At 34.2% G+C, this 15,047-nt stretch overlaps 1 protein-coding gene across 1 annotated transcript; it reads right to left on the reverse strand.

The window, feature by feature from the left end:
- Positions 1 to 12,753: 12,753 nt before the first annotated feature.
- On the reverse strand, positions 12,754 to 14,215 carry LOC120280184 (uncharacterized mitochondrial protein AtMg00810-like). The gene has a single exon (XM_039286947.1). The coding sequence runs from the start codon at positions 14,147 to 14,149 to the stop codon at positions 12,905 to 12,907; it is 1,245 nt and encodes a 414-aa protein (XP_039142881.1). The 5' UTR covers positions 14,150 to 14,215; the 3' UTR covers positions 12,754 to 12,904.
- Positions 14,216 to 15,047: the final 832 nt, after the last annotated feature.

The following is a 15,047-nucleotide window of genomic DNA, read 5'->3' on the forward strand; positions in this document are numbered from 1 at the left end:
CATAATCCATTAATTCTTTTATTTCAAAAAAGAAAAAAAGAAATAAAAATAGTGTTTTCTGACACTACAAAAGTTTTGGCACTAGGATAATGTTGATGACACACACAAAATTTGGCAGCATGTACTTGAGCAATCTTCAATATGTCTCATTGGGTACCACCAGACGCAGCAAACCCGTTGGCACCAAGTGCCACTCATATTTTCTTTTTCTTTATAGCAACCTCATATTATCATTCATATAAGGCCTTGGCACATGAATTCTTGAGGTTGAAAGAGTTTTCCTCATTTAAGATTGATTTAATTGAACCACATCCCAAGTAGAGAATCAGCATTGGCATCCTTTTTGCCTCCCCTAGTTGGAAATTTATTCTCCTTTGGCCTTCTCTTAGTTATAATTGTTTCCCCAAGAGGAACCTACTTACATGTGTTGATAACTTAGCATATGAACATATCTTTGTTAAATTTTGTTGAGATATCCAATCATAATTAAAAATAACATCAATGTTGCATCATTTAAACAAACTTGTGATACAGCTTCTACTACAAACTATTGTGAGAGTTCCCTAGATTCAGTGTTTCTGTTGAGGAGATCCACCTTACAATATTCATAGAAAGGCAATTACTTTCATGTCATACAATTGGATGCCAAAAAAAAAAAAGAATGCAAAAGAATTTTAATGATAAACCTGAACAAAAATGATCCACAAGAACTTGGGGATCAATGGTTGGCATGGGATCATTGCTTTTACATAACAAAATTAATTAAGCTGCGTAATTGAAAAATTTTTTAAATTGAAAATACCTGCACACCATGCAACCTCTTGTTATGGTAGGGCTTTCTACAAATATTGCATCTCATTGCAATCCCTTTCTTGCATACTCTGTCATTGGTGAAACCCACATTTTGCTCATCTGCCTCTCTCTTTCTAAGAAAGGGCTTCCTACCTCTCTTCCTATTTATTGTCTCAGGTAGAAGTGGGGGGATGGGGGGTTAGATCACTCTTCGGCCAACAATCCCGGTCTCTGTGTTGGGTGTAGAATGTGGCCATATGTTTTAAGGACATTGGAGACTTTGTAACATTCATCCAAGTAATTCTCGGGCCTATCATTAGTATAGTAAATTGCTGATATTACACGACTACAAGGAATTCCTGCTAGTTGCCATTTTCTACAACTGCAACTTTTTCCTTAAATGTCAACCACAAATTGACCATCTTTCCCCATAACTTGATATTTATCCCCTCCAGACCATGTTGACATATATATGTTACTCATTTCCTTCAATTTCTATAACTTCTAGAGAAACCTAGGGCAGTGTATGGTTTTATATTTCTCCATTGCATCTCTTTTTTATTTTGTATCTAAACCATTAGCTCTTTTCTAATCATTTCATTTATTGTAATTATGCCCTTTGTTCTAGCTTCCAATATTTGACTGTTAAAACACTCACATAAATTGTTCAAAATCATGTCACATTTGAATTGAGTTTGGAAATGAGACCTACTCCAATGTTTTGGGTCAATGTTATTCATATATTGGTATGCACCTGTAAACATCACTTTTAGATCTTCAGTTTCCTTCTCAAAAGTTGGAAATTAGCTAGACCTAGCACATGTCCGTAATTGATCCTTAAGGCCCTTACCCTTAATTTTTTTTTTTAAGTTTGTGTGGATATGCCTCACACCGAATCTATGTTCACTATTTGGAAATAAGTGTTCAATATTAGTTATGAAGCCCTATAGTAATGTTCCCATTTCCTGCACCATAGCCAATAAACAAAGGAGAACAAGGTAGAAACCAAAACAAAAATACAATACAATTAGTAGTCATACTAGGTTTGGAACCATAATTATCAGTCATCCTTGTACAATCAGTGAGCAGAGAAATATAATTAGCTATCATACTTGTACAATCAATAAGTAAAGAAATATAATTAGCTTTGGAAATAAACATACTAGGTTAAAATGGACTTACTTTTTATCTATCAGTTATAAATGCCCAATGGTAGTTGTTCTTTATTCCTATGTTTTTTGCCAGTAACTCTAAGAACCATTACCAATTTTTATTGTTTTCCTTGGCCATCACAGCCCATGCCAGAGAATATATGCTTTTATTGCCATATATCCCTACTGCTGAAAGTAACTTGCCACCATAAAATCCCTTTAGGAAACAACCATCCAAGGAAATTATGCGCTTGCAACCCTTCAATAATCTAGCTTTGAGTGGACCTAAACAAACATACATGCCTACAAAATGAATACATAATTGGCAATTAGTCATCATTCTTTGCAATTCTAGACTATAGTCATAAATACCATTTAGTCACAAACATACTTGCAAAAACCCCTTCATTACATTTGACCTTAACTGTTTACATGGCATGTGTTCTCAATAATTCTAAATTATAGTCATAAAACCTGCCAATCTATGATTGTTCATTACCATCCACCATCCTTGTATAGGATAAAATACACGTTATAGTTGACCAAATACAAAATGATATATATATATATATATATTAACCCATGGAGATTCTTATAAACCTTAAAGAAGAAAGAAGGAAAAAAAAACAATCACCTAAGAGCAATGCATTTGGCCCACCATGCTTTAACCTTGCTTATATCAGCATGTTGGTTAAGCCTAACAGCTTGGATAATACCCGCAACCTTCCAAGATGGATCAACTCTAAACTGCTCCAAGTAATTGATAGCTATCCATTGTGCACTCATATACCTAATATTATGATCTCTTATGCATTCATGCTTCAGGTGCCCAAACTTAATTTAAAGAGTATTTTTGTCTTTAAACATGGGAGAAGCCCACAAATACCAAGGGAAACCTCTTTTGCAAAAAACGTTGCACCTTTTCTTGTTGATTGGCTTGAAATTCATGGCACACTTGTTTTTTATCCAATAGTTCCAAACATCTTCCTTGAATTGTCTAAAGCTTCTGAATTTCATGTTAATTTCAAATCTAGGTTCCTTCATGTCAGATTCTTCATTAAACTCAGCATAATTGGGCCTTCTAGGATCCGAATCTTCTTCATCATTGATAGAGCATGATTCTAAGTCTTCAAAGTCAACAATTTCAGAATTAGCATGGTCAAAATTACTTTCAGCCTCCTCCCCACTATTATGGTTTCTTCCTCAATAGTTGCTAAATTGTCTTCCTCAACAGGGTCTTCCTCTTTAGGATCTTCATCTTTAGGGTCTTCCACTTGAGGGTCTTCAAGTTCATCACTGTGAAAGCTGTAATCTGAATCATGTAGGTCACTTGTCTGAGACTCACTTTCCTCCTCTATTTCTTTTCATGTGTCTTTTGCACCAAATGCAGTGTCTTATTTAAGCATCTTCACCAAATCTACTTCTAATGCACCATCCTTTTCCAATACTTCCAATCCAACAAAAGTTCTATCACAACCAATTTCTTCCTTCCTAACAGCTTCAACTGCACGATGGACATCACTCCTACTACATCCTCCATTAAATACCTTTGTATATACATCCATAAGCCTTCTACTTCATTGCAATTGAAAGAGCATCCAAGTCTTTTCTTATTTCTACCAATGTCTTTTCCCCTCAATTAACATCCATCCACCAAAAAGTAGTATCCTCCACATAAGTACAACTCTTTGCCCATGTTAATAATTTCTAGATAAGATATTTTATCAACAGAACAGTAATCAATATGCCCTGTTATTTTACTGTCAACTCAATTGTACAGGTCACCATATGTGTAATACATGCAAATTGTGAAATACGCTGAATTGTGTGCTGAAATAGAAAATTTTAAAATGATTATTAATTACTAGCCACCAGCAAAGTGAATGCATAAATGCCAATTAGTCACAAATAGTACAATTCCCACTAATATGTGAAAATAATGGGAAAAAATTGAGAAAATAATTTCAAGTAAATAACTAAAATACTTTATAGTAAATCAGAGAAAAATTATGCAATTCAAAGTTTCTAAATCAAAAAGATGGTACATAGAAGAACATGCTATCATAACAAAGATGCTAAATTGTGATAACTTGTAAATAATGTATAATCAAAGTAAGGGCCTGTTTGGAGACATAATAAATTTTTCCATAGGAATTTTATTCCATAGGATTCGAAGATGATTTCTATGGAATTTACTATAGAAAAAATTCCTACGGAATGGCGTTTGGATATGCACAGAAAAATTTTTCAGGGGAATTTAATTTTAAAAATAAATTTGATTTTATCCTCTTCATTGTTTAAAATTTAAAAAAAAAACTTTTGGTTGTGATACTCAAATTACATTAACGGATGATGTTTGTTGAGTACATCAGATTCTATTTTATCATCAATCCAATAACCAATTTTTTTAAATTAATTAAGAGTTCTCTCATGCTAATCAATGAATAAACATCAAAATAAGTTGTGCAGGAATAAATTAAATCCAAACAATCATAAGAAAGTTGTTTAAGCATAAGACACTTTATTGGATCAAATCTACAGAAGCCTACCGAAGAAAGAGCACCGCATCCCCTGAAGCTAGTTTCTTTTTATTGACAAATGCACTCCACCCAGTTGTCAAAAGATGTCTGCGTGGTTGTCCTACAAAACATAAAAAACTAATAATTCATCCAAAATGATTTCCTGCAAACATGTAATTCCAAAATCAACAAAAATATTCTTCAGTATCACTAAAAAGATGAAGTTTCCAGTATTTAATAACAAATAACATCACATAAGAATGTTGCATACGGTCAATTTCATCGTACATTGGAAGAAATATATTATATTTGGGGAAACACAACCTTATGATCAGATTCATCAAACAATACAAAGCCAAAAAAAAGTTCATAAAACACATACCTCTATAAATATGCCTGAATCTTCACTCCATGTCATGCAAATCGTAAGCAACAAGCTCCTTGGAAGGCCTAAGCTGCTTTAGAGATAGGCTTGGATTAGGAAGTCAAAAGGAGAGGTGAAGGAGAAGTGGCAAAGGTTGGTGGATTTGATAAAGGCATCGAAGGCGACGACGGGGGAGGTCCAGCAAGATACAAGAGAGTGGAGGAGCGATGAGGTTGGTCAGTGGAGGATGGAGGAGGGGTGAATGGGTGAAGCGGAGATGGAGCCCGAGAAAGTTGAAGAAGCCAGGAGAAGGTGAGGATTAAGGTCAATGGTGCCGAGGAGGAGGAGGAGGAGGAGCTTGATGTGGCAAGGTTTGAGGCAGCCGGAGATGAAGGGCGTGCGAGAGACAAGGTCACGAATGAAAAGTAGAGGAAAAAATATTTTTGTTACAACCTCTTTCCAAAATTACTATGGAATCAAATGATTCCATAGTAAATTTATCCTATCAAAATAGTATCCAAACACCCTTTATTATAATTTCCTTACATAATATCAAATTCCATAGGAATTATCACCATTCTCATGGAATTTAGTGGTACCCAAACAGGGCCTAAATGTTTACACAATTATATAACAGAACATGTTATCTTCTCTTAACAAAGATGCTAAAATATACATCAGATTATATAACTACACTTGAGTATGCTAACTATGTGCATGGTAAATAATTATATTATGATGTAACATACACTTTGATGTGCGAAGCTTGTATGATTACATTATTTAATCATACAAGCTTTGCACATCAAAGTGTATGTTACATCATAACATTATTGAGATGTGAACCATTATATAATTCAGACTTATCATACAGAAGAATGGCATTAAAGAACTAGACTATTGTACAACAAAGGGTGAAATGCTAAACAGCTATTTCTTTCTATAACCATAGATGTTAAATTGATGAATTGATTAGGCTATATGTTATCTTTCATAACAGTTAACTCTACCTTAATAATATTTTAGTTACATAGAACCCTATTAAAATGACTGAAGGATATTTATGCCATTTCTAAGAACCATTGCAATTGCCATGTTTGGTTTAAAAAATAATAATGATGATGAACCTCTTCAATTGAAGGAATGCAAAATACCCATCAATTCAATTGAAATGGACAATTGCTTAGAAAATCAATACTCTTCAGTATTTTTTTTGTAGTAAAAAAATTAAAATAATTACCCAAAGATGCATATATAAAGGTTCCACCAATGATTTGTTGACAACAAAGCGAAGAGATTAAAGAAAAATGAGAGCAAAATTGTGCAATTCAAATTAATCACACATAACAATGATCAGTTCTAATTAGTAATTTATGTCCTCCTATTAACAAAGATGCTAAATTCATAATTGGCAAACTCATAACAAAGATGATAAATTACAAAGATGGTACATAGTAGAACAGATTATCATAACAAAGATGCTAAATTCATAAATGGTAAACTACTCATAATTGGCAAACTAATAACAAAGATGCTAAATTACAAAGATGGTACATAGTAGAACAGGTTATCATAACAAAGATGCTAAATTTATAAATGGTAAACTATTCATAATTGGCAAACTCATTACAAAGATGCTAAATTACAAAGATGGTACACAGCAGAACATGTTATCATAACAAAGATTCTAAATTCATAAATGGTAAACTCATTACAAAGATGCTAAATTATTTTTGTAACCATAGATGTTAAATTGATGAATTGATTAAGCTATATGTTACCTTTTCTTAATAGTTAACTCTACCTTAATAATATTTTAGTTACATAAAACCCTATTAAAATGGCTGCAGAATGTTTGTGTCATTTCTAAGAACTATTGCAATTGCCATGTTTGGTTTAAAAAATAATAATAATGATGAACCTCTTCGTAAAATACCTATCAATTCAATTGAAATGGGCAATTGCTCAATAAATCAATACTCTTAAGTATTTTTCTTGCAGTACAAAAATTAAAATAATTTCATAAAGATGCTAAACAAAATTATGTATAAAATTTTCAACAACTTTTATATGACAAGTTCTCATGGGAAGAGATTGAACAAAAATGTCATAAATCCTACTTACCTTATGGCTCTTCATTCCTGGAAAACCCTAGTTGTAGATGGCATAAATCGAAGCAAACTACTAAAAAACACCTCGAGTAAACTACATTTCCAAGATACCCACTTACACAAGGCTGATTGTCAACCCTAACTACAATGGGGCCAATCTTTCATCAAAAAATTCAAACTAAAATTAAATTCCCTCAATATATCACCATCCACATACAACCATATTTGTATCCCTAGCACCCTAAAGTAGATGAAGAGGAAGCACTTACGGTATTCTAGTTCTTCTAGGTTTGTAGGCCTTATCGCCCAATCAACATCCATGTTGTACAGACTGAACCTTGCACAAGAAATTGCTTTCGACTGAATGATGTACACAGTGACTTCCCTTTGCTACAACTCTGTGTTCAATTTTGAGTGAAGAAGAAGAAGAAGAAGAAGAAGAAGAAGAAGAAGAAGAAAAGAGAGAAGAAATGGAAGGGCGGGATGCTGATGTGGCCACAAAAAAAAATTGGTAACCTGGACTAAACAGGGTGAGGTGGATTAAAACGGGTGCAGGGATGGCTCTCTTATAGGTGATGTGGATTAAAAGCTCCTCCCTGGCGTTCCCACGTCAACATATGACATGTCAAAACATAGTCCACATGGTTGTTTAGACGTCCAAGTCGATAATTTCTCAATAAAAATGGGCGGGTACCCTCCCGTTGAAGACTAATCAAAGTGTGGTATCAAAAAAAAAACAAACCAAACCAAAACAAAATAAAACAAATTGAAGTTTGGTATCCATTTTTATATTTGGAAATAGTTTGATGGCCTCTTAGGATTCTTACCTTTCACTTCTTTTATAATTTTTTTTATTTATATTTGTGACAATCCATAACTCAATATTGCCTTTTGATTGGTTAATTAGTTTAGTATATTTTGTTAATATATAAGCTACAATATTATCCCTACATCAGCTTAACATTTAGGTATCTATATTATTTGATATTTATAAACACTTAATTCTAGTAGAAATGTTCTAATTTCTACTAGTGATTCTGCAGAGGTTTGGTATGCATGTGCGTAAACCGTAGCAAAAACTCTACATATAAAGTAAACCTTCTGCAAGGAACACAAATTAAAGATAGTTGCATGTGGTTTATAGCTACACTATCAAACTGATGCTTTGTTGGGAGGAAGCACTATTGCCTTCTTAGGCATAATTCACTACAACAAAAAACGCTATTTATGACACATTTTTTAGACACAAAAATATCCAAAATGTGCCGCATAATACAATCTGCAACAATATTTGCAATTTAATTTGCAACGATATGCAACATTGTTTTGTGACACATTTTGTGTGTCGCAAATTGTGTTGCACCTATGTGAGACTTTTTGTAACATTCCTTGTGACACATTTTGATTGTCACGAAAATTTTTATGTGTCGCAAATTGTGTTGCAACTGTGAGATACTCTTTGCAACAAATCTTGCAACACATTTCGCTTGTTGCAAATTGTGTCACAAATTATGTTGCAACTTTGGGAGACATTTTGTGACACATTTTTATTATCGCAAATTATGTCGCAAATTGATTATTCATAAGAAACAAAAGTGTGACACGGTTTACGATTATTTACAATAATTTTTGGAATATTTTTTACAAACCTGTTTTAAAGCTTAATTTACAATCTTAAGCAATAACTTTTATAATATTTTGAAAAATAAACATTCCAATCTATAAGTATAAAAATAACAATTCAATACAAAATATAATAGTCCAAACATCTAATACAATAAACCAATACAAAATTTAATAGTTCAAACATCTAATATGATAATTCAAATACAAAATATAATAGTATAGGCATCTAATATAACAATAGAATGGGGCCCCAAGCTGATGGAGTCATAGTAGTATTTAAAAATGAAAAGAATAAGGAAGTAAAAATAGGGAATGGCGCTGGAGGTGATACATGCCAAAAGGATTCGAACAGAGATGCCATGGATGGATGCATAGATGCAATGGCAAAGTGAGATTGGAGATGACAAACATAAGAAGGATGATTCAAAGTAGCTAAGATACAATCATTATTACTATACTAACTATCTTATCTACTTTTAATCACACTATCTTTGTTCAGCATCATATCTTGTCTATACATTATTTAACAAACTCATGACAATAGTTGTAGTTAAAATCCCTATTGTCTTTCATTAGTCTTTAACTTTCAATAGTATTTTACCCATCAATGTATGTGAAGAGTGACCCATCATCTAGTTCTCTATAGTTGAGTCATGACGCACACCAAACATGCAAATTAATGGTTTGGTGCACGTAACATCGCAAGTATACGGGTCGTCATGTGATACCTCGTGGGTAAACACAAGGGTCGTATTCCTCAAGGAACGGCGAGAGGCTACTATTACTTCATTTTTGCTTAATCAATAGCCTAACATCTATGATGTTCTTAAGTTTACTTCAACAAATTAATAATTAAGATACAATTGAGGATCATGAAGTGCAATTTGAAGGAGTGGGGCGCTCGTATGGGAATTCCTTCAACAATTACTTATGATGTGCAATAAGATATGACAATTATGATCTAGTGTTGGACAGAGGGAATTCAGAGGCCTACTGGTCCCAATCTCTTGGCAACCAGGCAAGAAGCACTAGGAACTTAAGATGGAATTTCTTCCACCCCCAACCTCCTATGTTCGCCATAATATCAAGAATTCCTTTAAAAGGGCTAATCAAAGCCTAATCTAGAAATCTAATAATATCTAATCCCTTAGCACATGCATAGATCTAACAAGGCATGAGTGTTCTAATGAGTGGGAATCTCTTCCTCAAAACATTAAGAACATAGCATTAAACAATCATGGAATGAATCCAAGTTAACTAGAAAAATTAATGAATTCTCAATAAGAATTCACAAGTAAGAGTCGAGATACATTGATATACAATTCCCCTCGAATTGGGGTCCTATAGATAAAGATTAAAGATTGAATAATATAAAAACTACAAGACAAGAATAAAGAATTCTAAAACTAACTCTATCCAATAGATCTCCGATGATTGAGGTTAAGAAGATCTCAAGGATGTCAAGAAGGTGCCAAATCTCTTCGCTTACCCTCCACTATCAATATGCCTTGACTTCCTCTTGAAAAATAGGCCGGAATCTGTTGAAATAGGGTCGATCCTCGTCTCCAGCTGTAGTGCTCTCCTAAAATCATGTCATCTCTAACTAATTTCGGCAAAAAAATCCTCTCATGAAATAATAAAACCTAGGGCTATTTATAGACAGGGATCCGCCACGGGGTCACAACGGCCGTCGCGAAGGCCAATATGATCAAATTTTATTTCTTGGGCCGCAAGTTGCATCCTAGAACGATCTAGCTCTGGGCATTATCTGTCATGACCACGGCCATTGTGAGAGTCGTTGTGCCTTCTGTGACATCTTCCCGTGGTCTTGAACACTGGCACGATCAGACCACGGCCATGGTGAGATCGTGGTGATGTTATGTTGGTTGTGTTTTGGTATGATTTGTCTTAAATCGCCCCAATATTTGCTTCTTTGGCCCTGAAACTCATTTAAAGCCCATGGTGAATGAAAGAATGCATTTTCGTACTAGTTTGGTACTAAACATATAAGATTTCATGTTAAATGTAGTGCAAATAATGTATAAAATATATGTGTTCAAGCACTTATCAAGTCACCACATCAAAGCTATGTCCAACAAGAAATTAACCACTAATAAAGCCTCCTATTGCCTAGCCATATCAATAAAGCCACTTATAACCAAGCCAAAGTCTAAGGTTGTTGAAGGTTCTTATTTAATGAGCTATCTTTTAGTATTTTAATAATTTAGTTCATTAGTAATTAGTCTGAGGCAGTTGTAGTTGATTTTTATATTATCAATGATATCTTTGTTTAAAAAACAAAAAAAAACAAAAACAAAATGATATCTTTGTTATTGTTTCTATGTAAATTTGTTAAGTAGTATTATTTGCTTTATTTTATTTTGCTTTAAATGTGGATTATCGATTATCATATTAAAACATGAAACATAAGATAAGGTACTCTAATGTTTTAGATGGTATTTTTACAAAGTAATACCCACCAAGCGTATCAATGTGTATGAGCAAACTACATCTGTGAGCACCATTACCTAGGTTTCAATAAGCTATATTCAATGTTCACTAAGATGCTTCTACCCCAAGCCTTATATTTGATATTTCAATGAACTAGAGTCATCACCAATTTCTCTCCTATACACTGTCAGTGCCACTAGCAATGTTCCTATTGTGTTGGTTTTCCCATGCTTTAATGCCCAATTTTCCTAAAAACATTTGCCCTGATTTCACCAATTACTTACATATCTCATTTGTGATTTCGAAATATGATACTCGTGTGAATCTTCGAATGGAAAACTTTTCCTATCCACTCTTAATGTTGTTTCTAATAAATAAACAGACAAAATACAATAGGTAAACAGATTGACCAAAACTTCAACATAATAAAAGCAACTTAATTTGACATAACACTCCCTTTCGGCTTCTATAGGAGATCAAATATATATATATATATATATATATATATATATATATAATCTAAACAAGATTAACTTTATAAACCATTTCTTTTCCATGATCCAATGTGAACTTTAAATTTTTTTTAACAAAAATTATTTCTGATTTTTAAACTATTTTTAAAAATTTTAACATATATTTTATAAACAATCTTAAAGAATATACAAAATGACCATTATAATTTTCTAATAAATTAAATCATAGTAAAATTAGAAAATTGAATTCTAGATATTTTAGTCATTATTATAAAATCAAGTATGCAAAATCTCAAATGAGCTAAACAATTGATAAGTTCAATAATTAAAAAAATTTATAGTAGTTGTTGATATGTTTTAACATAACTTCATTTTAAACCTTAAAATTTTTAATTATATAAGTAATAAATAAATAACTACGCAAAACTTGTACCCTAGTCTTGAATGTTGCAGTTTGAATTTTTTGAGAATGACAATTTTCCTAAAAGATGCTTTATAAATAAAATATTTATAAAAACTAATATATGCCATTTTAGTGCCCAACAACATATCATGGGGTATAGGGTACCACTTGTTAAGACAACATCAATTGCAACATCACCAATTAAAAACCATTTTAATGCCCAATAAGAGACCATTATATATAGGGGCAAAGAAACTGAAAAAAAAAATGGATAATTTCAGTGTAAGGCCCCAAAAAGAAAGTCATGATACATTGTTAGTAATTTTAGTGTTAATAATAATTGAAAACTTTTATTACAAACATACGATGACCAATTAGAAAAAAAAAAATTCAATGAGATCACCATTAAAATATAATAAATAAATATTACTATTAGAATAAATCCTCCATATTTGTTTTACAAACAGTGAACACTACAATACGATATGCATATATAAAAAAACATTAAAAAAAAAAAAATCTTGTGATGACTTCCCACCTAAGCATACCATCACAAACCCAAACCATTTATTAAGCACTTTTGGAAATACCCAATAAAGGCATTACTATTAAAGGGTTAATCCTAATCAAGAACATGGCCTAATGATCATTCCATTCTTAAAGATATAATGTAAGGCCTTACTTTCACGAAGAATCTTTCATATGCTTCAAAGCTTATAACACAAGGATATAATCATTGGCAACCAAATTTGTTGAGAGGAGAGAGAATATATGGAACTTAATTTTATTAATTATTCAAAATATTTTACAAGACACTCTCTTTCTCTTACTCTAATTTTTTTCACACTATACTCACTCTCACTCTTAGCACTCACTCTCACTCTTGCTTTTCACTCAATTAGCTTTCTTGTCTTGCTAAGCAATGAAGCACACTTATTTATAGTGGTGTGAGGCGGTGGACAGAGAGTTCTAGATTAATTGTGTAGGATGGTAAGCTTGAGTCGGTGAGAAGGTTCAAGAAGAGTCAATGGCGGTGGGAAACTTCATGAAGCTTAATGGAAGTGCTGCTTCTTTATCACTCCCCCTCAGCACTGACTTTTCTTGAATTGATGCTTTCTTGAGTATTCCTAACTGTGCTCGTAGATCTTCAAATTTCTTTGTGCTGAGACTTTTAGTAAAGATATCAGCAACTTGCTCTTCTGTGGGCGTCAGCTTCATGTGGATCTCACCTTGTAGCACCTTTTCTCTTAGAAAGTGGTAGTGTACCTCAATATGTTTTGTCCTTGCATGAAACATTGGATTTTCTGCTAGGCACACTGCTGACCTGTTATCACAATGAAGTATTACTTGTTCAATCGGTTGATGAAGATCTCTTAGTAATTGCATCAACCACGTGCTTTCTTGTGCTGCCATAGCTGCTGCTCTATACTCAGCTTCGGTGGTGGAGAGAGATACGGTAGGCTGTCTCTTACTGCACCACGACACAGCTCCTGATCCCAAACTGAAGATGTAACCTGTAGTCGATCGCCTTGTGTCACAATCTCCAGCGTAATCAGCGTCGCAATACCCAGTTACTTGGCATCCTTCACCTTTTCGGTATAGAATACCGTAATCTGTAGTTCCTTTTAAATATCGCAGTATCCGCCGAACTGCTTCCAAATGTGGTTTCTTTGGATTTTGCATGTAACGACTTGCTACTCCGACTGCATATGCCAAGTCAGGTCGAGTAAGAGTTAGATAGATAAGGCTACCTACCAATTGTCGATACATCCTTGGATCTTCCAAGTTTTTCCCTTCTCCTGCACGAAGCTTGATGTTTGGCTCCATTGGTGTAGATAGTGGCTTGCACTCCAGCATCCCGTATGTTTCTAGTAGATCCTTTGCATACTTTTGTTGACATAAGAACATACCTTCCTTTGTCTTCTCGACTTCGAGCCCCAGAAAATGCTTCAATTCTCCAAGCTCCTTCATCTGGAACCGAACTGAAAGATTTTCTTTCGTGCACTGGATTTCTTCAGTGAGATCTCCGGTTAAGATGAGGTCGTCAACGTACACCAATACTATGGCCATCTTGCCTCCAGTGTGCTTGACGAATAGGCTCGAATCTGATGCTGTTAACCTGTAGCCACTTTGTACAAGAAACTCTGCAATTTTCCCATACCATGCTCTTGGAGCCTGCTTCAAGCCATATAATGCCTTCTTGAGCTTGCACACATACTCTGGATGAACCTTGCTTTCAAATCCTTGTGGTTGATCCATGTAGATGTCTCTATCAAGCTCTCAATGTAGGAAGGCATTCTTCACATCCATCTGCCAAAGCTTCCATCCTTTGCTTGCAGCTAGTGCCAATAATACTCGCACCGTTGTTATCTTTGCTACTGGGCTGAATGTCTCATCGTAGTCTATTCCATACTGTTGCGAGAATCCTCGTGCCACAAGTCGAGCTTTGTACCTTTCAATTGTTCCATCTGCTCGAGTTTTCACCTTATACACCCACTTACACGAGATTGGTTTTGCTTCTTCTGGCCTTGGCACCAACTCCCATGTCTGATTTTGTTTGAGAGCAGCTATCTCTTCCTCCATTGCTTTCTTCCATTTATCACTTTTAATTGCCTCTTGATAAGATGTTGGTTCTTCAACTTCCATGATTAGTGCAGCATTTGCATACTTAGGATTGGGATGTCTTACCCTGGATGATCTTCTTAAGGGTGGAGGTATTTCTTCTGTAGAGTCTTCTTCAGCTTCTCCATGAACACCTGTCTTCCATGGGCTCTTGGTCTTTGATGATCTTGGACTTGTGTTTTCTTCAGTTGTTGTTGGTACCTCTTGAGCTTGGTCTTGTAACTGCTCTTCTACTATTGGCTCAGTCTCCTTCATATTTGGTTGAATTGAGTCTGTTGAAGGCCACCAGACTGATGCTTCATCAAAGACCACATTTCTGGATGTGTAGATGCGTCCAGACGTCGGATCACAGCATCTCCATCCTTTTCTCTCATCATCATAGCCGACAAAGATGCATCGTACCGCCTTTTTGTCGAACTTGGTACGAAGATGATCTGGTACAAAAACATAACACACACATCCAAAGACTTTGAAGTGACTTACTGTAGGTTTGATCTTCCACAGTCTCTGGAATGGAGAGAGGAAGCCCATCTTC

The sequence above is a fragment of the Dioscorea cayenensis genome, chromosome 17 (genome assembly GCF_009730915.1).
Source record: "Dioscorea cayenensis subsp. rotundata cultivar TDr96_F1 chromosome 17, TDr96_F1_v2_PseudoChromosome.rev07_lg8_w22 25.fasta, whole genome shotgun sequence".
Classification (NCBI taxonomy): domain Eukaryota; kingdom Viridiplantae; phylum Streptophyta; class Magnoliopsida; order Dioscoreales; family Dioscoreaceae; genus Dioscorea; species Dioscorea cayenensis.